The sequence below is a fragment of the Apteryx rowi genome, unplaced genomic scaffold (genome assembly GCF_003343035.1).
Source record: "Apteryx rowi isolate R43461 unplaced genomic scaffold, aptRow1 scaffold_5, whole genome shotgun sequence".
Lineage (NCBI taxonomy): Eukaryota > Metazoa > Chordata > Aves > Apterygiformes > Apterygidae > Apteryx > Apteryx rowi.
This window is the reverse complement of record NW_020450760.1, coordinates 8,561,883-8,589,571: the sequence shown is the minus strand read 5'-3', so window position 1 is coordinate 8,589,571 and position 27,689 is coordinate 8,561,883. Positions and strand designations below refer to the sequence as shown.

At 40.3% G+C, this 27,689-nt stretch overlaps 1 protein-coding gene across 1 annotated transcript in view; it reads left to right on the top strand.

Annotated features, from left to right (window-relative positions):
- KCNK13 (potassium two pore domain channel subfamily K member 13) overlaps positions 1-27,460 on the top strand; it is a 65,578-nt gene extending 38,118 nt beyond the window's left edge. The window contains exon 2 of the mRNA XM_026079717.1: positions 22,441-27,460. Coding sequence (XP_025935502.1) covers positions 22,441-23,333 — 893 coding nt within the window. The 3' untranslated portion in view covers positions 23,334-27,460. The remainder of the gene's footprint in view (positions 1-22,440) is intronic.
- Positions 27,461-27,689: the final 229 nt, after the last annotated feature.

Genomic DNA, 27,689 nt, shown 5'->3' with positions numbered 1-27,689 from the left:
TGAAGTTCCTGTTTCCTGTCACCACTTCACTTTTGTCAAGGCATAAACCCCACACCATCTGTGCACGTTTCACAAGACTTTAAATTCTATCTGTCATGCTAAAAGGAAGCAATTCAATATCCTTCATTGACATGCAGTGGGATTCAACCTAGGAGACAGAAAAAACATTGTCAGAAAAAGAGGACTTTTAGGCTGTGGGAACTTAAATAATAATAAGTGTCCATTAACCCATGGAGTTGTGTTTAGTTTTCCATGAGGAGAAAACATGGCAGTTGCCTGAATCCTGTTATTTTGAATTCTCAAAACTCAGCTTGTATTAATGAAATTGTTCACACATCACGCAGTGTGAAACTTCAGATTCCCTTGTTGTTGTACTTTAATTTCAATCAGTGAATTTCCTCAGTACTTTCTCATGTTGGTGGAGCAGAATATTTCATAAACACAGTACATGTGAATGTGTTGCACATATGCTTTAAAGTGTAGTTTTCTCCTGTACTGTATATCCTGTATAAAGCCATAATCCTTACTTGCAATGTTCCAGTTAGTTTACATGCACATAAATAGAAGGGAAGAGAAGCTTAAAATCTTAAGAATGGGAGATTCTTGATTCACAGTGAACTATGTATCAAATGTGAAAAGAGAAAAAAATACAGGCAGGAAAGCTGAATGTTGTCCTTAAGTAGAATCATGTCTAATGAGATGACTTCTCAGGGTTTTCCAAGAGGTGGTAGCAGACTTCTTACTATCCTTGTTTAGTGATGCAAGAGAATAATTAGAGACCTGAAGATGTCAAAGTTGCCAACATGACTTACTTGTATTAAATCATGTAAATTAAATTATTTATTAAATTTGGGCTTGCATAAAATCATCCTTCATTGAAAAAAACTGCAATGAAGTGTAAATTGGGAATGCATATTTCTCTGTAGAGCTTGGCTATATCCTCTGGGAAAGAGAAGAATAAAATAAATTGTATGAAATTATAAAGTTGCTTGGGAATATCAGAGTAAGTTCTTGTGTATCTTTGCAATTGATTTCTTGCCTTAGAAATAAGTGTCATGATGGATGAATCTCAAAGCTACACATGAATAGAGTTTGACTGAATGAGATCCCAGTAGACCTTAGTCTGATTTGGGTTAGTGTTAAAAAGTAAGTAAGTTGCTATATTTGAAAAAAAAAGATTGATTCAGGCAAACTGCTTTAATATAAAAAGAGGTGGGTGTAATCTACTCTGCACAACTCTGTGTCCTGAAGAAGGACCCTGGCTGTACCACGTTGTAGTTCATCCTTCTCCTCCTGAGCTGACAGGACCTCTGTCAATGAAGCGTGTAAGGAAAATCAGAACATACAAAGTAATGCTTCCTCTGGAAGAGAAAGGCAACATCAACAGCATGAAACACTAAAGTAAGAAAAATGAATGACCTGATTGTCCAGGCGGCCTTTGAGATCCAAGCTGCAGTGCTGCACCCTGGCTCCCCACCCGCACTATTACAGCCTGAGCAGTGTCCAAGAGAGAGGCAATGGCAGCAGGGGAAGGCAACCCGGAGGAGGCAGAGGAAAAAGAGCTCTTTCACATGTTTCCAGAAGTAGCGTGAATATATGTGATATCTTGCTTTCCCGGTGCTTTCTGGCTTGGTGCTGTACAGTCATAGGAAGGTTTCCAAAACGGAGGCATGGTGGCGTGTATGGAGTTGTCCGTCTTAGAATCTTAAATGCAATTGCAAAGCAACTGGAGGTGAAAGTCAGGTCTTTAACTCAGGTGTATAGTAGCTGTTTCTGCTACTTTATATGTTAATGTAAAGAACTATTTTTTTTTTCAATGGAGGGTTACACAGAGGGATACCTGTTTTTTTCCTGGACAGGTAAATTACTAAGGCTAAACTAGCTTGTGTAACTGCCTGCCAAACATTGCAAGTGCCTTAAAAGAAACAAAACACAAATTTCCTGGGTGGTTCCAAATTAAAATAGAAAAAATTAATGGTGCTTAGCGAGACTTGAGGAAGGTAATAAACCAACCACAATGGACAGCTCTCCCTCAGCAGATTTCAGCTCCTCCATGCCTTTCAGGAGAGGGGAGAAGACAGGGGAGGCACATGCTGAGCTGGCTGCTTTGCTGTGTCTCCACCTGCCCACCTGCTCCCTATCTTCAGAGGGACAGATGCCTGCATGCCCTTGTTTTGGGAAGCATGAAAACTCACAGGTGCTGTCAGGGTGGAGTGATGACCTCAAGTCCATTGGTGTTTCGGCTGCAATTTTTTGCAGCTGCTGGCAGACTGCTTGCATTGCTGTTAGATCAGCTAGCAGTTATATCAGCTCTGAGAGAGCTGTTCCTGCTTGGATGTTGTTTCTACTCCATCCCTCTGGCTTTCTCTGCCTTTGGCATATGTTCTCCTATATACAGTTGCCCATAGCAACACCCATTTGAAATGGCCCCTGGTGCTATCACTCAGGTCCTCCACAGAGGAGCTCTGCTGGCGCCAGCAGAAACAGCAGAATGCACTCAGCGGTCTGGACCTTCCCTGGTGAGCAGGGATCAAAGGAAACAAACTTTCAGAAAACAGGAGTTTCCAAGAGTGGTAGGACCACATATCAAAAAAGTGAAACCATTTGACAAATCACGTAGTCATAAGACAGTAGAGCTACACTGGCAGTTTTCTGGTGGAAACACTACCTCCCTAATGTTGTGCAGTTTTCTTCAGAGGCAGTGGTGCACCTGGTAGCCCCTAATCCCTGCTACGTCCAATACTCAGCACCACCTCTCTTCTCCCACCTACTTGCTTCTTGTGGTGCTATGCAGTTAATTGGGTCAAGAAACTGATCCAGTTAAAACTAACCTGACAAAAAAGGTTATTCTTAATCACTCCTCTGGATCAATGTGCGGCCACAGAAAATCGCACTGGTACAACTAGAAAGCTGATGCTGGAGTTGGTGGGCGAGAGCTGCTTCTGCTGCCATTGCCACTGAAGTAAATGTGTGTCAGATTTTGATGTAAACCGAGAAACCTACCTTTCTTGTCAGTATAGCTGAGCATTCACGTACTTATGCTGCCAGAGCTGGCGTAACTACTGCAACAGAGGTCGTACAGAACCTGGTAGTGTCGGACCAACCTGCACCGGAGTCCTGCACTCGCATCTCCCATCACCTGAAAGTATAAATGACTTGGTAAAAGATTCCCAGTGCCAACATGGTTCCAGCATCTGTCATGTCTGTGGCTTGGGGTGGCTTCCAGGCTCTCCAGGCTCAGTTTTGGGGATGGCTGGACTCAGATCTAAGCTGTCTGCATCAGGTCTTCATCTTCACAGCTAAGCTCCTTCTGCCTCCCTGTGCTTCCAACTTCCTTGCAATGTATGCCACCAACTGCCAGCTGTGTGAAACTGTGGATCTGTAGCTGTTAATCCATCAAATTACACGAATTCCATTTACTCAAATAACAAAATACGACAACGTTTAGCATGGCTCGACATGGTCAGGTCTCTGAGCGAGAACTATTGAAGCTAACATGCTGCAGCTCAGAGCAGTGGTGCAGCTCAGAACTTGATAAGGAAGCTTCAGGGTCCTCAGGCCTGCCCTTGGTCAATGCTAATAATGCCTTATTTTTCCTATTTTGTGTTTGTTACACTGGATTTATCTTCACAGGTAATGATTTGCTGAGGGAGATTATTATTTCTGTTTTTACAGCAATGGCTATTCTCATGTCCAAATACAAATTAGGAAAGAAATGCATGTGGCAGACTTCTAGCAAATATGATAAAATGGAAGTATCTTACAGCCTTTCAAACTGAAAGTGAATTTCTGTTTGTTATGTATAGCCTGTGGTTTGGAGATGCTAGGAAAATACCTGGTATATGTGTAAAACCTAGATGAGAAGCTTATGGAAACTATAGCAGGAACCTAGATTTTCCATAGCCAGTGCAATGAGCAAAAAAGTTCAAATACTCATGGATACCTTCCTACTCAAAGCAGTTAACTGAGGTTGTAAGTTTTTAAATTAATTCAGTCTGTGAAACTATACCTGATCCAGCTTGCAGAGGATCAGCGCAGGCGTGAGCGGTGCTCACGGCCTCGGCTGGGAGGGGTGGGTGGCCGCACTGAGGCCGGGCGAGTGCTGGGAAGAAGCAGGACCTGAAGCCGTGCCGCTTCCCTCCCTGGACATGTTTCTGGCAGTGTTTTACGCAATGCGCATGCACGCTGGCTCGACCCCAGAACTGTGTAAAACTTTTAATATGAAGTTTGTCAAACCACCTTTCACACATATACTGACATTGCCTTACAAATTGTCTGCGAGAGTGGAAATGGTTTGTGAGAACAGATTGTCCTATCTGTTACCCATGTTGAAAAGCAGAGCATCTGAGACTTTTTCCTGTAATCAGTGTCCTGAACAAATGTTTACTGCTGAAATATTTATCACAGATGATAGCCGCAGCAGGAGACAGAGACCTGAATGCAGGTTCAAAGATTATAGGAATAAGAGAATTCTTGTTTCTGACTGAGGAATTACTTAGCCCCACAGAGCACAGGGATTAAAATGTTCCAGGTGAGAAGAAAAGGCACTTTAAAAGTGCCTCCTAATTAATTATTCTGAATGATCCAATAAATATACCATTTGGGGGAAAGCCTTTCAACACTGCATTATTATATGTATGAAAGAAAACCCAGAGTTCATAGAGTCAGACTCCAATCCTTTGATGCTTCTTATACAGTGGGTTATTAGCCAGTAGTTCAGAATTATCTATTGCTTTTATTTATTGGGATTATTCAACATTTTATTTTCAGTACAAATGAATGCACATTTAAACTGATTGTTCCTGTACACAATCAAGTAACAACAGCTTATAGAGGAATTTTTGGTATCCTACTGCATCACCTCCCCAGCTAAAGAATAAATAATAAATATATTATCAGACTGCATAATAAACTTTTATGGCAAACTGGCTCATGTCTGTAACTAAACATGACCCTGACACAATCACCATTCAGAAAAGACTAGAACAGGCACATCTCCGTTTGCTTTAGCCAAGTTGCTCCAGTGCAGTAGGATTTTAAAAACAAAAGACTGGAGATCCTAAAAATCTGTAGTGATTATACTGTATGGACAACTAAGGGGCTGGGCATGTCCTCCACCTGTGCTGCCTGGAATCAGTGCATTTTGTAGGAATATTCAGTACCTCCTTTCAATATTAGAGTTCTTTTGAGAGCGGGAAACACGTAAAAAACAGCATCCCCAAAATAATCAAGGATATAGTATGTCACTTTGCCCAGTCTTTTTCGAATAACACGAAGGAACTGGGCTAAGTGGATGCTGACACATGGTTTTTTTCTGAATCCTTTAAATGCTATAACTGCCATTAAGGAAAGCCTAAGAGGATGCCTGGGTGAAAGAGGGAAATTCCTGGCTAAAAGAAATCTCTTTAGCACCTGCGGGTTTACAACTCCCCTTTGTTATTTCATGAAATATTTTTATAGTGTCCCAACTAACTTGCTCTTTCAGCATTTTTCTGATAGTACATATTCGAACTATACTGTAGTCCTCAACAACAGAATGGGCTTTTTTGGCCTTTTTTGGAGTTTGGCAGTTATGGTCTGCCTATTCTTTTGAAACAGGGTTAATTTTTCTCTATCTACATCATTCTGCATTATGAATGTTGAGAACTTTTTCAAAATGTAGCAACATAAAAGCTTAATCTTTTCCCATTCAGTTAAAACCTGTCCTTTGGAGAATGTAATTTATTTCAGTACCTGTTAAGAAAGTTGCTGTGATTTTGAAACCATTAATTTCTTCAGCACCTGGCTGCATACCAAACAAAGGTATTTTGTTTCATGTAGTTCACAGGCCTTGTTTTCAGAGGAAAACTGGCCTGTAATGGAAGTCTAGTAAACGCCCTCCCTTCAGCTACTTCACTGACAGCCTTTTTAGTTTAAGAGAGATTCTTTTATGACATGGGCTTTTTCGCCTGTTATTCAGTATGTGCATTATATTCTGTATCAAAGCACTATTTCCTTTTCAAGTATGGCAACCTGTTTTGGATATGGCTGCCAGTAAGCCGTCACAGAGAGACCACAGACTGTACAGATTTCTTGTAGTGTGGAAAGGATTTGATAAATAGCTTCAATACTGCCAGATTTGTTTGCGTGTAGTTAGCCAAGGTATTGGTCACTTGCACTGCTGAGAAATTACTTTATTTAATTCTATGCTTCTTTTCCAAGATATGAAGAGCTATTCAGCTGCAGAATAAGAACTGTGAATGATGAGGTCAAAAACATTTAAATCTACCACCATTTRCTCAGAACAGGTGGCATCTTCAAATTTTCTAGAAAGAGCTAGGACTTTGCTGTTTCATGATAACTTTTTTCCAATGGTTTTAAAATGAACCATGCACTTTGTATTAAGAGGTATTCATGCATTTCTTCCTCCCCTGGCTGAATACTTTATGAGTTAAATATGTGATAATTCAGTTCTTGTCATAAACGTATGTAGTAACAGCTTTCCCAGCTTCACCATTTTCATAGCCAGAATCTGTGAAATCATTTTCATTAACCATAGCTATTCAATTGGTCAGCATTGAAAATACAAGGTAACCACCACACATCTGCAAAAAAAATATTTATAAAGCAAAGAAACTCTCTACTTCTAGATATAACAGTTTCTGAAAGGCTGGAAAAAGCTATCTTCTATCTTCCAAAAAAATCTAAAATCTCTAGGGTGATTCTTGTGACAGACTTCATTTTCTGCTTTTTGAAATGCTTTTTTCTCCATTAGACACCAATGTTTGAAATGATGAACCTTTCTTATGTGGCTGTTTCTTCAGCCAAGTCTAGCACAGAGACCAGGAAATAGCCCCAGATTAGATCTTTCAAACTTTCAAAGTTACTTCATGTGCTGTACCCTGAGTTCAGTTTAATCCCTTTAGTGTTCAGGCAGGCATTTCCCCCCAAAGTTTTTACTCTTACATTTTTCACCCTTATGATTTCGACCTGAGATTGTTAACTATTCAAGTAGTCACTCAGAGGAGGGTTTAGTTTTCCTTGGGGTTCATGAATATCAAACTCTGATTGATAAGAATCTAATTTGTTGGACCACGTAGCTATATATACATGTGAGCAGAGGTGAAAGCCCTTCTGAAATGCTTTATGTTTCCAAAGACAGTGCAGTGCTCTGTCATGCTCTTCTCACAAACAAAAGCTGTTAATTCAGTTAGCAAACTTGCAGAGAAAAACCTCATAAAGGGGAGAAAAAGCAAAATAAAGAGTTTCTCTGGCTCTCTCAAAGGCTACTATTAGGTGTGTTTAAACCTTTGATCAAAAGTGTTTCAGCAGCAGTTTCACATTTTTCTTCTAATAGGATTCACTTCTATTTTATCTTTGCATAAATGAACACCTCCCTTTCTTGCAGACATCATTGAAGTGTGATTTTTGATTCCATGAACCCATAAACAACTGCCTGGAAAGCCTGACATCTCCTGTGTCCTCTAGATAATTTCACATCCAACTGGACATGGCCCTGAGCAACCTGCTCTAGGTGTCCCCGCTTTGAGCTGGGGGGTAGGACTAGAAGCTCTCCAGAGGTCCCTTACGACCCCAACCACTCCATGATGGCTTCAGTACACCACTTGTCTAGTTAAAGCAGAAAATGCCCAGCTTTGTAGCTCTTGACCACCCTTTAATATCTTGTTATAATCTCATTCAACTCTACCCTCCCCTGTATGCATGTGTTGTTCCTTCATAATTGTTTACATGGTTAAGGCATCTGGCTTAGATTTGAGTATTCCTGATGAACCAAGAGCAGGAGTTTGTCATCACCCAGATAGATAACAGGAGAGAGAAACAGTCCTTGCAGTAGATGTTACACTGTTTGTTTTAACATTTACAATTGCACAATACTTTGACAGCAAGCCGAAGTTATTATCTGGTAGATCTGGGAAGATCTGGAGTAGTTCAATGTGAAATTCCCTGTCCATTTTTACAGAAAGGTTCAGACTTGTAAAATCATGTAAGTGGGATGAGTCACTGGACTAAGGTTTGTCATACAGGTATATAGCACTAGTCCTGTCACTAAAAGAGTGTCTCTGGCTTCACAGGAAGGGGCAGTTACATTTTGCCTAGGAAATCCGGGAGATGCATGCCAGATTGTCCCGCTGCCGTCCATTCATGCTTCAACAGGATTCTGACTCAGATCCTGGCCTGACGAAAAAGCCAGACATAAATTGCATTTACAATACAAAATTATACACTTGTTTGTTATTATGCACATGGAACCCAGCACACTGTTTTGGCAAGGACTTACTTTTCTCCAAACCAAAATTCACTGTGTTCTCTATCACTATCAGTAACATTTCTTTGATATTTTTTTCTATATAGAGTTCCAAGTTTGTCTTGACATTTTTACTCCTGGTGGCAACAAATGCATCTTTTCTAGGTGATATGTTCTTTGGATTAGCCTGACGTTATTTCACAAATTCACCTTTTATTCCCAAGTGTCCAACTATGAGTCCCCCCAGCATAAGTTCTTGCTTTTAAAATGTTAAAAAGGGTAGGAAATAGCCTTTGCTCCCTTCGTAACTTCTAGCTTTTGAGATGATACCTTACAAAGATTAACAGGTAAGAAATTCAAAGTTGTTAAAACAGGTGTTCAAGTTCCTTATCATATGCTCATAGACGTGTTCACAGAATTGTCAGCTCCACATTGCCACTTCTCCAATGGTAAATATTCATTGCAGTTTTTAATAACATTAACTATGAGAATTGTCTACCAGTTTCATAGTTTTAATGACAATAATAATGTCTGTTTCCCCTTTTATTTCAAAAATCTTACTGGAAGCTGTAACAACAACCTTTTCTATATGGTGGGAGCTCTTAGTCCTTGTTTTTTATTTGAAGTCTATGAAGCACCTGCTTTGGAACTGCGATTTTTTTGTCCTTATTCTTAGTTCTTGGAGGCTTTATTGTGGTGTCAGTCTCTGAGGAACTAGAGCAGTGTTTGTGCTGTCTTTTTTACTATGCTCCTTTGATCTGTCCTTCAGTTTGATGTATCCAAGCATCAGGTGAGGATTTCTGTTACTTTGAGGTAGAAATGCTGATGGCCCTTGGCACTTGGTGATTCTGGTCCTGGTGTCTCCCGAACTTCCTCTTGGGCATCAACACAAAGCTCAAACTTGTTTAGGAAAACGTAATCACACGTGCACACATACTATTTTTTCATTTAGTTACCAAAAATTAGCTTTCCTTGTCTGTGGCCAGCTTCCTGCCAGCCTATAGTGAAGGAGATTTTTATTCCTCTCTTTTCTTTTTTGAGCTTATTAGTACATAAAACAGAGGTCTTTCTTCTTAGCAGAACTGCAAGTGACCCTGCTGCATACATAAAATTGCTGTTATTTTGTCGGTATTTGAAGGTATGGAAGAGCGTTATTTTACAAAATCCACTTCTCTCTAAAACACCACCAACATTGTTTCCTTACACTCATATTATCAAGAGGATAAAAACACATACCACATATTCCCACTTGTTTTTTTCCATGGTAGGAAACCAAAAAACCTCTCTTGCTTTCTGTAGGTTTACCCTGAAATGAGAAGAAACACTAAAGCTGTACACCAGAGAAAAGCTGTATTAATGTCTTGCATTGAAAAAGCAAATCACAGAAGCACACATATGTTGCTTTCTTACAACATTAGGTGAAAAATTCCTTCCAGGAGACACATAAATCTTTTTCTTCTCCAAGAGAAATAAGTTACCTTTTATATACATGCCAAGAATACAATTCACAACAACCAAATTTAAACTAACCTCTGAATAGCCCTAAAATACACTCAAATTTGTAATATTTAGAAATAATGCAAATATTATTAAAGTGGACATTGAATTAAATATTAAAATTAGCATTTCATATCGACAGGTACAGAACCCTATATACAGCTCTGACAGCACGTTTGGTCCAGACCGAGCGCTCGTCAAAGGCAGCTCTCCGCAGCTGGGGAGGCTCTAAGGGGCGTTATAGTATGCTTAAGGCTTTAGGAACGCCTTAGCACTTCAGGAGCACTTGCTGGTGTGGTGGATGACACCCGCACTGGTGTGCCGTGGCTCGGGAGGCAGCAGGGGCCGAGCGCGGGCAGCCGTGTGCAGCGGCACAGCCGACCCCAGCGTCCCCCTCAACCCTGCCCRCAAGGCCTTGGCGCCCCCGGAGGCACCACCGGCACCCTCATGTTTTAAAATTAAATAAAAATTGCATGAACCTTTAAATGACTGTTCAGCAAGTTAGAAAAATTTTAACAATAATAATGTGTTTTCAAAGCTCAGCCCTGTTCTATCCCCGTGGTAACACATGCATGCTTACAGATATATGTAGGGCTGAGGGGAAGCAGGGTGGAGGTGCATGACACCTCAGGCTCCAAGAACTACACAAAATTTATAATGGGAAACTAGAAGGTATGCATAAAATATTTATGCATAGTATATATGATGGCAATGGAGCTGTGATAAGCTTGTGCATATCTTACACAAAACCTGTCATGAAACTTAAATAAAATATAAGCTTAATTGTATAAAACCAGATGGCATGGTTCCCATAAATTATCTTATGCAAAAGACTTGCAATAATAAAAATTACATAGGCACTCCATCCCAAAGATTGATGTTTTATTTAAGGGCGACCTAGTCTTTGTATTAGAGGTATCAACAGACACATAAAGGTGTTTTTCTATTAATATTGAATTTTTATTATATTAACAGCCAGTATTGTCCCTTTAGCATTTTTTGATTTAAGCCTTTTAGATTTCTTAAAACTGGAAGCTTTTCTTCAGCTAAGTTTCATAAATTCAATGCAAAACATGGCAGTTTATATATTTGAAATGAAAACAGAGTGGCAATAACAGGTATCCTGCTCTCTAGACAGTTTTTAACAGTGACTCACTGAGTTAAACTTCACTGTGTTGAATACAGATATTGCATTGCATGCACTAACACAGTAACAGCTTTCCTAAAGCTCTCCAAACACAAAACACTGASAGCCCTGAGATTTTGCTATTTATACCCTCAAAGTCCCATTCACACACTCATCATAATACTAATTTTCTACATCCGTGTTACAAGATTCAGTTTTCTGAAGGCTTTTACTCAAAGACAAGGAAATGTTATGCACAGCCTCTCACACTCTTTTTTGCTCCCAGTGTGGCACAGGCTGACCATATGACTGGCACGTTTCTCGAAGCAGCATCTCCCTCTGCTCCAGCGTCTGTGGTTTCTTGCACACTCTGGCACTTAGCTTAAGCCCAAGCATCTTGGCCCCATCCATCTCTGACTGCAGGACAACTGCTGCTATTGTGTTTCTCCAGACGGTCTGGGATCACTCAATAAAGCATCGCTCAATTGTTAAAAGATGTCAAAAAAAGAAAGACCAGTAAATCATGATTTTAGGGTTTTATGTAGTCACAGGCAATTTCTGTTTCCATTTTCTCTCTCCTATATTATCCAAACCAGCCAACATTTTTCAGTTTATTTACATGAAATTCCTTTCTGTATTTTGACTCATTTAATGTACTTGTTCTCATTTCATAGTAACCCAGAATTTGGGTGATCATCTTTCCATTTTGGTATGACTGGTCAAGGGGAGAGACCAAGACACCAAGATCCATCTGTTTGCCCAAAAGGGTGGCTAGGGAAGGCATAGCTTGAAGAATAGCTGTGTTGACATTTGGTGTGTGGATTGGGAAAGATGAGGAGTTACTAAGCTGAAGAAAGTATGGCTCGGGCCATTCACCCAGGACTCCAGAGAGTGAAGTCTAAAAGTCCCTGCTTTAACACAGTTTTAATTCTTCTGAGCCTCATTTCCTCTTTAAAATATGCATCAGTGTGGGTGTTATGTGAGGGACACACAGGCTCAGGACATTGGTTCCCTGGGTCAAGCTCATCTCCTGTGTCTCCTTGTGCTCTTGTGCCTGGGTATAAAGGGCAGAGCAGCCCTGACACTGCCACTCGGGAAGGTTTCTAAGTGTGTGCACATGTGTACATGTGCATATGTGTCCATATGCACACACATGTGTGCCTGGAGTGGAATCCCCACTGAGCATGCATCTTGGGGAAGCAGAGTCACTCAAAGGTGGGACTGTTGCCTCCATCTCTTGAAGGCATGTTGAGGGGGAAGACATTAAAAATTGTGAAGTTCCCAAACATTTCAGCAGGAATGGCTGACTGTGCTGATCCTACCGACAGGTTCATATGGTGGAGGGCCAGGACACTCCTACCACCTTCAGGGAGATGCGAAGTTGAAGAGAGAGAGCTCAGGGACTAGTTCACCTGGGAGATGATGGGGTATTTCAGGATCCCAACATTCCTTTGTAGGATGGGGCCAGGTTGGGCATGTAGGTAGGGCCCAGGACAATATGGCATTGTTGGCTTTGCAGAACCAAGGACTCAGGTCACCCAAGATCTCCATGCCAGCAGAGTCTCCCTAGCTCAGCATGAGAGTCACACCAGACCTTCCTGCATGCCACAAGTAGCTCAAAAGTATATATGGACCAACCAAAGTATATATGTGGTTCTACCACAGAAGGACTGTAAATACYGAACTCCAATACTATAATTCTTTCCTGTAGTAATTTTTTGTGACTGTTGATAGTTAAGATTGACATGTAAATGAGATAGGATGTTCCAGTTGCTGGAATGAGGCGAACTTTCACTGGTTGAGCACTTGGCTACCATTAGCTGAAGGAAAAACTTTTCTGCATTATGGTTTGGTCTCACTTCTTTGGAAGTAATTTAACAGTCTTTGAAACAGTGGAGATAGTGGTGTATGCCAGATTTGAAGACTCTCCAAACAGCAGATTTCTGAAGTTAGAGAGAGAATAAAATCTCAAAGTATATGAGAAAGTRTTGATTGTATCAAGGGAACTATATTTATTGTTTCAGCAGAACATCTTATGCCATTAGTTTCAACACCAATATTGCACTTAAGGAATGGATTTAACCCCACTAGGAGCTCTAAGAAGGTTACAATCTCTCTAGGTCTGTCTAAGCATCATGCATGACATTACAGATGTAGAATGGCACAGAATGAAGTAGCAGCAGTGCTTGTCAAGGCCAGGGTCCCAGGTCACCGAGCAGTAGATCACTCAGCATAGCAGTATATCTGCAGTTATGACTCAACTGTAATAGCCCTGGAGAAGTTTCCAGCTTTTACAGCTTCGCAGGGTTCTCTGACTGCAGGGAGGGAGGCGCAGAACTCAGGCAGGCAGATCTAGAAACAGAATAGCAATATAGCACAAAGGAGCGATCTTATATGCATACATTCCCAGTGTTCCCAGGCAGCCTGAGCCCTTCTCCACCACATAGCTTTTTGAAAAAAAGAATAAGTAGCATTAGCCGATGACATAAATGCTACTGCACACCAGGTTGTCCCTGATAAAATACTGTTTTGTCAAATAATTACTACAGTAAAGCAGAGTTTCAGGACTTGGCTAGCTCCTTCTCCCCTTACAAGTCAGAGAAAAGGTCAAGATGCAGAACTGAATGGTTCTGTCCATGTGTATGAACATAACCATCTCACCAGGAAACCAGTAAGTGCAGATGTAGAGTTTCCACTGATATGAAATCAAAGGACTCTGTGTGTTTGTGTGTGTGTGTGTGTGTGTGTGTCTTATTTTCTGTGCACAGCTATGGACCATGCTAGACACTTTTTTCCTCCATCAGAAGTTGGACCCAAGTCCAGGTTTACTGCTGTCGGGTAGTTGTGACAGTACTATGCCTGCATCCATGGACATGTCCTCTTCCACAATGAATGTCTCCACAGAAATGTGTCTTTTTCTTCTATTCTTGGGAAGGATTCAGTGTCCTCTTTCTTTTTTAAATTAGATCTCTGTTATAAGCTTGCTGGCATAGGAGTGTCATAAGGGGAGTGATGTGACGTGATTTGAGGGTGCTTCTRCTGTTCAGGCAAGAATTCCTACCGTAGACAGAGTTACTCAAGCAGAACTAGAGTTTTGCTAGGACAACTTATTCTGCTCAGAGAGCACCAGAATARGTTATCATGGCAGAAGTGAATTTTGCCAGATCATGAGCATCTGTACACTGTATGAACAGTACACAGTACAGTACCTTTACTCAGAAAAGTCTTTCAAGTACAGCTTCTCTTAGACTGTTTTTTCTGCCTCTCTTCTTTCTAGCAGATAGTTCAGTGTAGAACTTATACTCAGGGAAAAAGGATCGGCATCTTTGCAGATAACCAGGGCTTCCTGCAGGTAACAAGAAAGGAAAGAGACAGATATTTCTCTTTTAAATAATTACTATTTTCTTGATGATCTTTTCAGTGCAGTTGAATGTCTTGGTCCTTTGGTTCCCACCTTCCATGATCCCCAATTGTTTTCCTGTGATTGTTCCACTGGTGAAATTCATGATTTCCCCAGTTAGTCATGACAGAAGAAGAGCTGATAGATAAAAACAAGGCAAACAGTTAATCAAATAAATAGAAAAGGTATTAGGAACATAGCCACATCATCACAGACAAAGAGCTTTGGTTGTATGTTAAACTGGAAAGCCATTTCCTGATGATATTTACATTTGTAACATCACAGTGATACATTATTGTTGTTATAGTGTTACCCTCTCTTTCTACCCACTTCCTCTTTGTGGAAAAGGGCAGGAGCAGCTAACCGTAATACTGAYAGCACAGAACTCACACGTTTCAAAAAGGAAATGAAACCTCTTAGAAAAGAGAGATATTTTGCAGCACAGTAAAAAGACCTGATATTCATGATCCAAAAATTAACTGTAAAATCTATATGTCTGTCCTAATCTTCCTACAAACACATTATATTCAGTGCTTCTTTCATGCAGGATTAGGTTTGATGAATGTTTTTTCATACGCTTTCATGGCATCGAGTATACCATAAAATGAAGACTGAAGGTTTAATTAATTTAACCTCTGAATGTCAGGAAATCCAGAATTAAGATACGTGCCATACCATGTACCACCTGGCAGAGGGAGATAGGTGTGGGTAGTGATCCAGGAGAAATTCTTACAGCAAGGATCAAGCAATCTGGTAACTCTGGAGTAGTTTATAGCAGAAAAGATGAAATGACCTAATATTGACCTGGAGTAGGCAGCTGGATTCGTGAGGTCCAATTGTTCTGCCCTTTTGCCTTCTGCAGTCTGTCGCATTCTGCAGTCCCAGGCTGTGTTCCATTGACTGTGTTGGGGAGAGCGATGTGATGGGCTTGGGAGACTAGGGCAGGATGAAAGCAGATGAGTGGGACTGCCATATAGCCTTGCCTTGTAATGGCTTGTCTTTAGAAGTTTGTGCTTGCTTAGATCCAGTTTTCCCTTTTCTGATTTTAARAAGTTGGCAGAATTTTCTGGAGAAAAATAAGACACTGCTAGAGAGGAGAGCAGAGGAGAAGAAAAATTCGGAATCAGTATGAACATTCAGCAAACCATTTTGAATTCTTGTTTAAGCAGTGAGTGGGGGAAAAAAGACAAGAGATGCAGGAAAATTGAAAGTATAAGGAATGTAGTAGCTTAGTACAGCTGGATATTATGAAATGTAATACCAGGTTACATTAATCAATGGATCATGGGACACAGGCAAATCAGTATCATTCTGATTTCAGAATAAAAATCTGAAATTTCTACTCTGAAGGTCTTGTTCATCACTGGAAACCTCTGTGCTGGTATAGTTAAGATTTGTCATGCATGTCTATCAATGTCAATAATATAGTGTCATATTCACAGAGATACCCAACAAGTCAGTTGAAATACTTTCCAGTAGCTTGAAAACATTCAATTTTTGCAACTTAAAATGATCTGATTCCCACTTTGTTAAATATAATCTTGATTTTTGCATATTTTGCCCTGAAATAATTGTTTTTCAAGAAATGTCACCTTACTTGCAAAATAAAATTCAGTCGTATTCACTCATACCATAAAAAAATGTTTCTCACTAGCAGGTTTTTTTTTCCCTGCAGTTGTTTCCTGTTTTTATTGCTTCATCACAAGAAGTAATCTTGTRTGTTCAAATAATCTCCAGGTGTCAGCCACTGCTTTTATTTCTTCTTTCATGTGATTTTGTAAGTTCATTCTGTTCATTTGCTTCTCTGGCTGCTGTTTAACTTCTTGTTCTTTCACTATTATGCCGTATGGATCAGACTGCTGTTCTAATTGCTCACTAAGTCATTTCCTTTCTATATTTGGCTGTTGGCTTCTCATCTATTTCTCATATTTGAGTAATCCATTTCAAACTGCCAGGACTGAAGGTTTTCACATAGGGCTTATAAAGGAACTCAGAAATGAAATTGCTTCTTAACTAAGTGTGGTTTATAATCTAAAATCAGTTTTGGTGCAAGGAGAATAAAATGTGGCAAATGTAACACCAATTTTTAAAAAGGACTGCACACCTGTTCCTGGGTATACCATAGGCTAGTAAGTCTGTCTTCCATACAGGCACATTAGGAGACTGTAAACAAGAATAGAATTAGTAGGGACATTCATAAAGATAATACAGCTTTTGCAGAGGGAAATCATTGCAGTCTCACAAAAATTACAGCATACCTGGACTTTCAACAGGCTTTTTCACAAATGCCCTCATCAAAACCTCTAAAGAAATAAAACTCTAATAGGATAAAAACTGGAGTTCTGTCATTGGTAAATAACTGTTTAAAAGAYGGAAGAAAAAGCCTAGGTCTCAGTGTTCAGTTTTCAAAATGAGAGGACATTCAACAGGGTTCACTGAGGCTCTATGCTGAGACCTGTGCAGTTCAACATCATCATAAATAACATAAAAAAGAGATGAATAGAGAGATACTAATGTTTATATAGGATGGAGAAGTATTCAGGATAGTCAAATAGAAACCTGACTATAAAGAATTGCAGAAGGGTCTTATAATATTGAATAACTAAGTAATAAGATAATAGATGAAATTCAGTGGTGACAAATGCAGAATAATGCACATGGAAAAAATAGACCTAAATACACCCACACATTGCCAAGCTCAAAATAGCTATCAAATAGCTAACAAACATTGGGCAAAGGATGTAAGATTCACTGTGGATAAGTCTCTGAAAATGTCAGTTCAGTGGTCAGTAGCAATTAAAAAGACAAACCATTATTATTATGAAATAGAGGGGAAAGCAGAACCCATCAGTATGCCCTGTGTAAATTCATAGTGCTTCTGCATTGCAAATACAGTTTGTCATTCTTGTCCTGCTCCTTCATCTCTGAAAGATTATATTRAAACTAGAAAAGACACAAGAAAGGAAATAAAGAAAGGAAATAGAGGTGGTCAGAAGTATGTCTTAGCAGACTAAAAGCTACAGGCTAAATGTTCTAGGACTCTTCAGACTGGAAAAAAAATAAGAAAGAAATGAAAGAAGTCTATAAAATYGGAAAGGGGGAAGGTGAAGGGAGAGTGATTATGGTTGCAACTAACAGTGCAGAAGGTAGGAAGCACAAATGAACTGTCAGGTAGCAGGTCTGAAGGAACAAACAAGACTTCTTTTCCACAAAGTGTAAAATTGAGGAACGTATTGCCTCAGGCTTAGTGGAGACCCAACCTATGGTTTGGAAAGGAATTTGACAAGATTGATGGCAGAAGTATTAAACGTGATGTCCAGAAAGCCCCTAAACTGCTGATTTCTGGAAGCTGGGAGGACATGCTGGGGAAAGATCGCCCTGTTCTTATTTCCTTCCCTATCCATACTTTCTTATATTGTTTCTCTGTGCACCAGCCACCTGGCACTGCCAGAGGCAGCAGCCTGGCACCAAGGGGCAATGCGGGGCCTGCGTCCTGCTCGCCCAGGCTCCGGCCGCGGCGCTGGCCCCAGCCCCGCTGACAGCCCCAGCTGCTGCACAGAGCGCAGATGACTGCTTCCTGCAAGGAAGCTGGAAAGAAAACGCAGGGCAACTGCTCCTGAACACATCATTTTTGCTGTAAGAAACACTAAGCCACTACGGAAAGCTTAGGTACAAAACTGAAGAATAGAATATATGTGGATACTTGCTTTGACGATGACAATACCAAGACCTACACGTGCTGGCAAACATGATTTGCAGCTATGAACACTATGTAGGTCCAGTGTGTGAATATATTTGATATTTAATTACAGTGGAGGAATACTTGCATGCACAAATCTTAGCCATCTCAAGCAGACAACAAAAAATAAATTGGCAAGTCTATACATACAGTCTTTTATCTGGACTCTGCAGGAAACATTAAAGGTATAAGGGCTCTGTCTTCAGTTACGGTTTTAAGAAATTAGAAATGAAGAATCTGCTGTTTGTAGGGCTGTACTTTTTGTTACCAAGAGAGGGCAGGTGGAGGGCAGTTCTGCCTGTGTGGTCACAGGCCTGGCAATGCTGGCTGCCTGCTGGTACCACACCAGGAAACAGCAGAAGTGTGAATTTCCCAGGATACTGTGGGGACAGGAGAAAGTCAACAGGCAGAGCAATGGGTGTCCTAACATGTGCTCAGACTTTGTGTTAAAACTGAAGTATTTCAGCTGCAAAAAAATAAATATTTTGGCTTAGAAATGCTGCTTCAGTCAAGCATGTCAGTTGTAATTCAGATACCTCCTGGCCTATTCCTCTCTGGTTCAGTTTGTCAGATAGACAGCACCTCACAGGGCCCACCAGAGGAAGCCTCAGTTGCTATGGAGAGACCTGCCAGGCAGGTTTTCATGTTAAATTTTTGCAAAAAAATTAAACACTGCAATCGTTCAAGTTTTAAATGCTGTAATGGCACCGAAGGCCCCATTCTCCTTATAGATAATGGAAGATAGTCTCTCCTGGTGATGAAGGAAGGCTTGTGGGTTGTAGGTCCACCACAGAGCTTAGCCCACAGTTGAGAATTGCGTTATCRAATTGAAAAATGTAGATATTTTGCCAAAAAAAGGGGCATTTTACTGGCAAAGTAGGGACTCCATGTCTTTGGACCATTGCACTGTAGGGCATCTGAATCCAAAGAGTGGCAGTAAATGTTGGTTTTGCTAGCGTCTCACTGAGCTCCTTGAAGATAGCAGGGTGAGACACTAATGCGGTGTCTGGGTAGGGGGGCACAGGTGCATGTCTGAGGAGTGTTCGTGAACCCAGAAAGTAAACAACGGGCTTGTTTTGTTGGTTTTTGGTTAGCAGGCAGAGTTTTGGTGCGAGAGCTTTCTCTGACCTCATGAAGGATCTGATTTTAGCCATAGATCATCTGTGGCTAAGTCATAGATCTTCTGTGATCRTCATTTTTGCACAGCACAAAATTGTCTGTAATTTTACTAAAACAAGAAAGAGTCCTATTGATCTGCTTTTTAGTCAGTGAATGATCTACATTTTTCCTTATACAAATTCTGGGGGAGAAAAAAAGAAGAAAAACAAGGAAAAAAATTACTGCCAGACAGTGTTTGCAGGGCTTTTATATGAGAAGGTTTCTGAAAAAGTTTTCTTCTTCAGCAGAGACTACTGAACAGTGTGCTTCTTTGATGGCTAGGAGGAAAAGTTAGGGAAAAAAAAGAAACTTGAAGTCATATTGGAACAGATTCTTTTATAGGTCTTTCAGAAAGACAAAATATAATGAAAGTTTTGATTGGTTTGATTTGAATATTAATGAAATGTTGCATTCTATTTTAAGACTATTCCATTCTTTTTACTTCAGTCTGACTGTTTTTAACCAACAGCTGATTGATATTTTGAAATGAAAAGTTTTATCACAAAAAAACAAAGGAAAACATTTAATTTCATTTCACGTGTTTCAGCCTTTTATAAATTTTCCCTCTTGCATTTCTTGGGTGAAACAATTCACCAAGTACATGAATTTGTGAATAATTTCAAACCTCCTAAAACTCCCTTTGAAGGCAAATTTACCTACTGTCAGAAAAGTCTTACTCTGTAACACTATGTGTCAAATTAATCCGTGGTGTAATACCATGATGATCAGAGTTAACCAGGCTCAGTGTGGCCCAATACATGGAAATACAAGACATTTCAAGAATTAAGACTATTTCTGGGATTAAAAGCTTATAGCTCATTTTTGACAGACAATCTCAAAAGGAAAATTGTTAAATTAATATCTTTATTCTATAATACTTTGAGGTTTTCCATTTTAGTGCTTCTTTGGGAATGTTAGTATTGATTGCTACATATTGAGTTTTGTAAAGAGAAAAACAAACAAAAAATTCCATTTTCTCCAAAAGGTTCACACTGCCCGCACTGAACTGACAAGGAATAGATTCAGGGCTCACTACCTTTCTGGTTCAATATTCTGCGTTTTTTAGCATTTGTGGTTCACCCTGCTTTTCCCAGCATGTCTTTGCTAGTGGGGTTTTGCCCATGCAAATCTGAGCTCAGAGACAAATCCTAATAGACCAGACCCACGAAGGTGGTGAGCTCTGGTGCTGGCCATGATCTTGAGTGGTGTCATGGGTGAGGAGGAGGCAGCCCGGAGACATCACGCTGTGCTAGGCATGAGCACAGGCCCATGCAGCATTTGCCATCGCTTTGTTCCTCCTGCTAGACAACGAGCTTTGCATGGTGGCAGGACTTTGTGCCAGCACCTGCTTCCTTCCTCCCTGGCCTGAGGCTCCCCTGCTCTGCCTCTGCCCAGCCTGCAGGTCCTTCTCCTTTTTAAGGAACAGAGTGCCCGGGAGGCTGCAGGTCGTCTCAGTGCTCGTCCCCACCGGCTGCCCAGAGGCTCCCCCTTGTCTGTTGGTCTTTACGTGTCTGTCCACAGGGTGGAGGTCATTACTTGCATATAAAACAGACTGCACAGCAAATAAGTCAGCATCAAAATTAGGATTATAAGGGAATCAGTTCATAGAGAAGAAGGGGAAGGTAGAACGTGAACGGAAATATTTCTGTGCTGAGAGGAACACCAGCAAAAAAGTTGTCGCGAAGAGCATTTTGTCTATGTGATTTCTTTAAAGGTACCTGGTTGCGCCGTGCCCCATGACACAGAGCTGCAGTCCAGCTCTTTCTAGCCAACAGCATTGACGAGATTTGAGCTCTGCGTTGTCGGGAAGCTGCAGTTTGGTGGTGGCTGCTGCCGAGGCCGTGGCAACGCTCAGGAGGCTGCACTCGGGCGCTGCCACCTGAGCAGCCGCAGCTGGGGCAGGAGGGAGTTGTGCCAGCAGGGCTGAGGCAAGGGCTCATGTATAACTGAGCAGCGCTAGAGAGACATGAAGCCCTGCTCATAGCAGGTTTTCTAATGAAAGGAAAATGAATGTAATTTAGCTCTGTTGGAAACATGATGGTCTCTTCACAGTGCATTTGTCTGTCTTCCAAGCAGAAATCTATCACACTTTGAATACAATTTCCCTTATTTGCCATAGCCTAGTTTCTTTATTTCAAAGTTAATATTTCACCGTTACAAAGAGAGGGAAACTAGCAACTGCATGTCTTGTCCAGCATGATATTTCTGTCCTCTCAGCAAGATTGTTTTGGCTTAATTGATCAGTTATTTAATCCTTTRTTAATCTTCTTCAGGCCCTGTTCAAGCAGCAGCAAATATATTCATCAGGCATATTACTCTAATTTGTTCAGTCATATTCTGGACATGACTCACTTTTCATTCTTTAGTCATACCTTATTAAAGCAAGATGGTCTTACTGATAGCTTTAACTGCAACAAAATTCGTATTTGCAGGCTTTAGGAAGGGTGGGAGATGAGGGAAAACTGAAACATCCCTGACCTGAGAAATGCCATGGGCAGGGAAGGAGACCAGAGGGGGCAAGCATTAAGGCTCAAATACAATTTTGAGCTCTGGAGTGGGACATGGAGAAATAAGAAAGAAGGAAAACTGCAGCAATGCTGATTTCAAATAGGTCAAATAATGTGCGACCCACAGAGGGGTCAGACGAGGGGCTGCTCTAACGCATTTTGGGATCCCCGCGAAGGATGGCTGCCAAGCCGCTGCCCTGGTGTGCTCTGCCAGCGCCGGCTGCCAAGGCCGGGGCGCTGCTGCTGGGCGTAGGGGCCATCTGCACTTACAGCAGCAGGGAAGTGGACTCGGAAAGATTTTGCCACGCACTGTAAAGATCTGGTGGGGATGGACCCGACTGCCTGTGAGGTAAGAGCCACCCCTGGATCAGACCCATGATGCAGAGCTAAGAGAGTAAGGAGTTAGTGCAGTAACCCTGAAGCCTAGAAATGAACCAAGGCACAAAGAGGAACAGAGCGAGCCTAAGAAGCAGACCAAAATTCAAGCCTTCAGTAAACTATGTTTTCTTTCCAGGGTGTTTTCTTTTGTTTTTTGTTTTGTTCTGATTTTGGAGGAAATGCTGGCATGAATTTCCTTCCCCTTATTTCCAGGCCTGGGACAAGGTGAGACATAAGTAGGTAAAAGTCTGGGAGAGTGTCCTCATTTTTTCCAGAGCTGAACTATGCCATAGAGATTTGCTGCCATTTCTTCCGGTTTGCATGTGACAAGACTTTGATGTAATAACTAATGGTTTCTCTTTTTTTCAACTATTCTGTTTTGTCTTCCAGGGTTTGGCATGACCACCCCAGCCACTGTTGGAGGCAAAATTTTTCTGATCTTTTACGGCCTTATAGGATGTGCGGGGACCATTTTATTCTTTAACCTGTTCCTGGAGCGGTTGATCACAGTCATAGCTTATGTCATGAAATCCTGCCACGAGAGACAGCTGAGGAGGAAAGGAGTCCTTCCTCACGACAGCCGGCGGGGCTCAGGGGGCTCTGAGGTGGACAGCTTGGCGGGCTGGAAGCCCTCTGTGTACTACGTCATGCTCATTTTATGTGTAGCATCACTCATCATTTCCTGCTGTGCCTCTGCCATGTACACACCGATTGAAGGGTGGAGTTACTTTGACTCACTTTATTTTTGCTTTGTGGCCTTCAGCACCATCGGTTTTGGTGATCTGGTCAGTAGCCAGAACGTCCAGTACGAGAGCCAAGGCCTTTACCGCTTTGGCAATTTTGTCTTCATACTCATGGGGGTTTGCTGTATCTATTCCTTATTTAATGTGATCTCTATTGTCATCAAACAATCCATAAACTGGATATTAAAGAAGCTGGACTGCAGGTGCTGCCATAGATGCCAAAGAAAATTATTTAGGTCACGGAGGAACGTGGTAATGCCGGGCAATGTGCGCAGCCGGAGAAACATCTCCATCGAGACTGACATTATCAATGAGAGCGACACAGATGGACGCCGGCTGTCAGGCGAGATGATCTCGATGAAAGACTTCCTGGCCTCCAACAAAGTTTCACTGGCCATCATGCAGAAACAGTTGTCAGAAACCGCCAATGGCTATCCAAGGCAAATGAGCTCTAATTCAAAGCAAAATGGATTTTCTGGTGGGGTTGGAGCCCTAGCAATTATGAATAACAGACTGGCAGAGACAAGTGTGGATAGGTAAAATTAACAATAATAACAATGAAACCGTGTGAAGCATTTCAACAAGTATAGAAATAACATGCAGCAAGTGGAAAGAGCTAGGGGCAGCGTGCCACCGGCRGGGGAGAGTGACATGGCCAGCATACCTTCTGCTTGAAGATCTCCCACTCTTTCTTTGGGCTGTCGGTTAATATCTTTGTTCTTTGAATTGCACCAGTCTCAGCCTTCCTTCTTACCCTTCCTTCCGTTCCTCAAACAGACTACTGCAGGAGAAATTTCATTTGGCCTTCAGATCAATTTTCCATGCCCTGTTTTCCTCCGTTTATGTGAAACACAGGCTTCAGGATAAGAAATAGATGGTATTGGAAGAAATGGAGAGTGTCTGCTGAACACATTCTTAATTCAAAGATTGTTTTGACCTTTCTGTCTTATTCTCTTCAGACCTGTTTTCCAAATGCAGCTTATCTGAGACCAAAAGAGGAATCATTATAAGCCTTTCTCTGTGATAATGCAGATCTAGTTTAATAGAATAGAAAAACAAACTATTTTCTTTTAAATCTCACATCTTAAAATGTATTCCTCTTGTGAAACAGCTATGCATGAGAAGCCAAGTTCTGCTGCAATTAATGTTTGTATAAATCTGGAGTAATTCTATTAAAGTTGGTAGAACTACTCTGGAACTATTGTGATATAAATGAGAGGAGAATTTGGCCATTAGAATTTAATTTAGTCTTCCCATTAAAAGGACACTGTCAAAAGTGATAGAATCAAAATATATCCTACATTTGTTTTCTCCTGCCTGTTTTCAAAACACATGTGATTTTTTTCCTAGGCTATTTTTTCCTCTAGAATTGAATCACTCCAGTTTTCTGTTTCAAAAAGATCAAATTAAATTGAAAATCGCCATACTGACAAGTTGTATGAACAATTCCACAGTAACAATCAGAGACCTTTCCAAATGTGTGCTCATATTATGCTCAATTGTGACTGTAGCAATTGAGCATCAACATTATGTAACGCAACTAATAACTGTGTTTATACAACAGGTTTTATCATGCAATTAGATTGCCATGCCAACTTTCCAGTGTATTATTATAAGCAACTAAGATCACAAAATCACTTTGGCAATGTCCTTTTTACCTTTTATGTAATTCTGTTATTCTTCACCTCTTTTCTGGTATTCAGTGGTGATAATGACAAGGTCTTGATTAGGGAAATAGAAAATGTATAACTCCTCATTCTTCTCAATGAAATGCTATGAATGTTCATTATGAATAGAAAGGAGACTTCAAGGAGAACTGTAATAACAGTGAGAAGAATATGAAAACAGGAAACTAGATGATCTTTAATGACAGTGAAATGATGCTTTATATTAGGTAACTGGAGAAATAAGAGATTAAATTAATATAAAGTTCAGTAAGAATTTAAGGAAGCCTGGGCTGAATTCCTGGTTCTCCTCTAATTGTGCAGTGCATTAAAGCTAAACAGTATATGAGGGTGAAAATAAGCAGAATTGGTCACAAAGGACCTGATCCAATTCCCCCTGAAGAGAACAGCAAGTGAATCAGGATTAAATATTTTCTCACTTCTGATAGCTAGAAAAACTTTTTGAATACTACAGTTTTAGGGAATGTACAACACCAGCGTGCAGTTCTTAATTTCTCTTATAAGGAACAATGCAGATAGCCTCTTCAGTTTAATTTGTAGTAGGAATAGATTTTATATCCTTTTTCTTACACCCGGCCGAAAGTTCTTGTGTTTAGGGTTCCTAATACTATAGGATAATATTTTAATACCCATTTTAAACATTATTTGTATTTAAAAAGAAAAATGTACCTCACGGAATCCTTTCATATAACAGAATAAAACCTACACGTTAGATTAAACAACTCTACTTAACTAGTGAAAAGAATTGCAAGCTCTTTCTGACATTTTACAGCTAAAAAGTCCTGATTAAAAGTCAAATCCTGCTGTCCTTGCTTACAAGGACAGCTTCAAGCTGAAGTCATTAATCCAGATTCTGATATCACTCAGCTGTGCAGCAGCAAAATGTCCCTGGGGGGATCCCTCCACATTTGCATTCATGTAAAATCAGAATCATCTCGCAAACCCTAACTTTGGTGAGCAAAGCAGTCTGATTTGTTTCTGGTGTTCTTAAGTATTAGCAAAAATTGCCACTGAGATATTTTAGAAGATATTATAATACCCAAGCTCCATTACATTGTTGTGCTTTTTTTTTTCTCCCAATAACTTCATTTCATCCTTACTGAATGTTAAAATACATGGATATAAAAAGAGAAGAGTACCGCTCTGTAGCCTTCTTTCCAAATTCATTCAGCAGTGCCTCTGTTCACTCCCTGTAACCCTAAGATTTCACTGTAATTAAAGTAATCCTCATGTTGCCAACTATCAGAAACAGTCTAGGACTTGACCCTTTGTTTAAGCAGGGCTTTCATCCTAGACAGAATAGCCACAATCTTGAAAAGTGAGGCTTACTTTGCCATTTGTATTAGTTATTAACTCTGAGTTGCAAATGACAGACTTTGCTGAGCAGTGAAGACAAGAAGTTATCCAACAATACTTCCTTTTCCAGATAAGTAAGGCAATGCCACATTATAATCTTAAATAAATAACCAAAACATGCAAGTTTTATTAGTCCATTTATTATGTAGTTCTGTATCATCATTAATGAAGGTTCTGGCTTCCATCTAGATTTTGCAYCCAGATCCTTCCATACCTAGTTAGTCTTCAAAATTTGGTTTTGGAAGTCTAAATACAGCACAAAGGAGACAGTTGAAATATGATTTGAGGAGAATAGATGAGAAAAAAAATATAGAGAAAAACATATATACACTGATGGAAACTGGTAAAACATTACAATCTATAAAGTCAGTTCAGCAGAGATTATTTAGCTTTTAGAATATGTCATATCCAAGTATCAGATCATTAAGATGGTCTTTGGGTTGTTTCTGCTGTTCCCAAGATATGATACAACTACATTACTCCTTTCCAGTCTTTGTGATACTAACCCTCGGTTAATCATCAGAGAGGAATCTTTATCAGCTATTTTCAGTAGATCTGAAGACATCCTGGCTATGAAAGCAAAGGACTAACACGTAGTCTGGACCAAAAGAAATGGATTTATCGAGCTGTATGAGATTTTCTGTGTACACTAGCTCTGCCTTCATTCACTGGGCCTTCCACTCTCCCAAGCGCTGGCTTCTCCATGACCCAAGCCTGTCGGGCCCAAGGCACTCTGCAGTGCTTTTGTGGTCTGATTGCACGTCCACTGAAGGGGACATAAAGGGAATAAGTGCACTAATTTTGTCTAATCAACTCTATTCAGATTTGAATTGCAGTTCCAAAGATGAAGGGGCAGCACATTTTATGACTGTGTCATCTTGCCTCAGGAGGTGATACTATCCCCAAAACACCTCTGGCTTGGTAATTGGAGTCCCACCTCTAGAAGCCATGCTGACCGTTGAATGAGGTAGCTTAACCTGGAAGGCTAGAAGAATTCTTACAGAAAATATTTGTAGATTTGAAAAGAAATCTTTAGGATTGGAAAGGGAAAACTCTATCTCTAGTCCAGTGATACTACCATAGTTGTTTTTCTTAAAGAATTGGACAGAGAAATCCCAAAGAGCTCAGTTCATAATGTTGCAGCACATTACTAAAGTCTTAGAACATGAGGGATATAAGCATATATGTGCCARAAAAACCCAGAATTTATCATAGGAGTGCCAAATGCCCATCCTGTGTGAAAAATAGGCCACGGCAAAAATACAACAGACAGCAACGTATTTCTTGTAAATGCCTTTTTTAAGCAGTGGTGAGGAATTAAAGGAAACGCTGTCAAATTAAAGTCAGGGATGTATTTTTCAAAGCTGACTAATATGATTTTTTATTCCATATTGCTTAGATAGCACTGCAATCTCAGTCAACAAGACTGAAACCTGCTTTTTATATTACTGAATTTCCCCATTGCCTGCTATAAATTTGCATTATGGCTAATGAGATGTGCGTGTCTTTCTTTTTTTTTTAAATGGAAACATGTTTCTGTGAAATTTTAATATACTGCAGCTCTAAATCTGCAATTAACAGGTCAGGAGTACCACTAAAATCAGTGGATTAAATAGTGAATTGCAGGCTGTCGGACTAAAACTGAAAGTTTTAATGGACTAGTTTCCTGGAAGTTATTCCACACTGTAATAATATCATTATTCTACAATATAATTATTGTATTTTGAAAAGAAATATTTAATGCTAAACAAAATACGATCACATAGATTAACTAAAAGTAGTTTTTAGGTATTTTTGGCTAGTCTTAGATTTTGTAAAATCTTTGCTGGATAAGGAGGTGTCAAAGGCATTACAT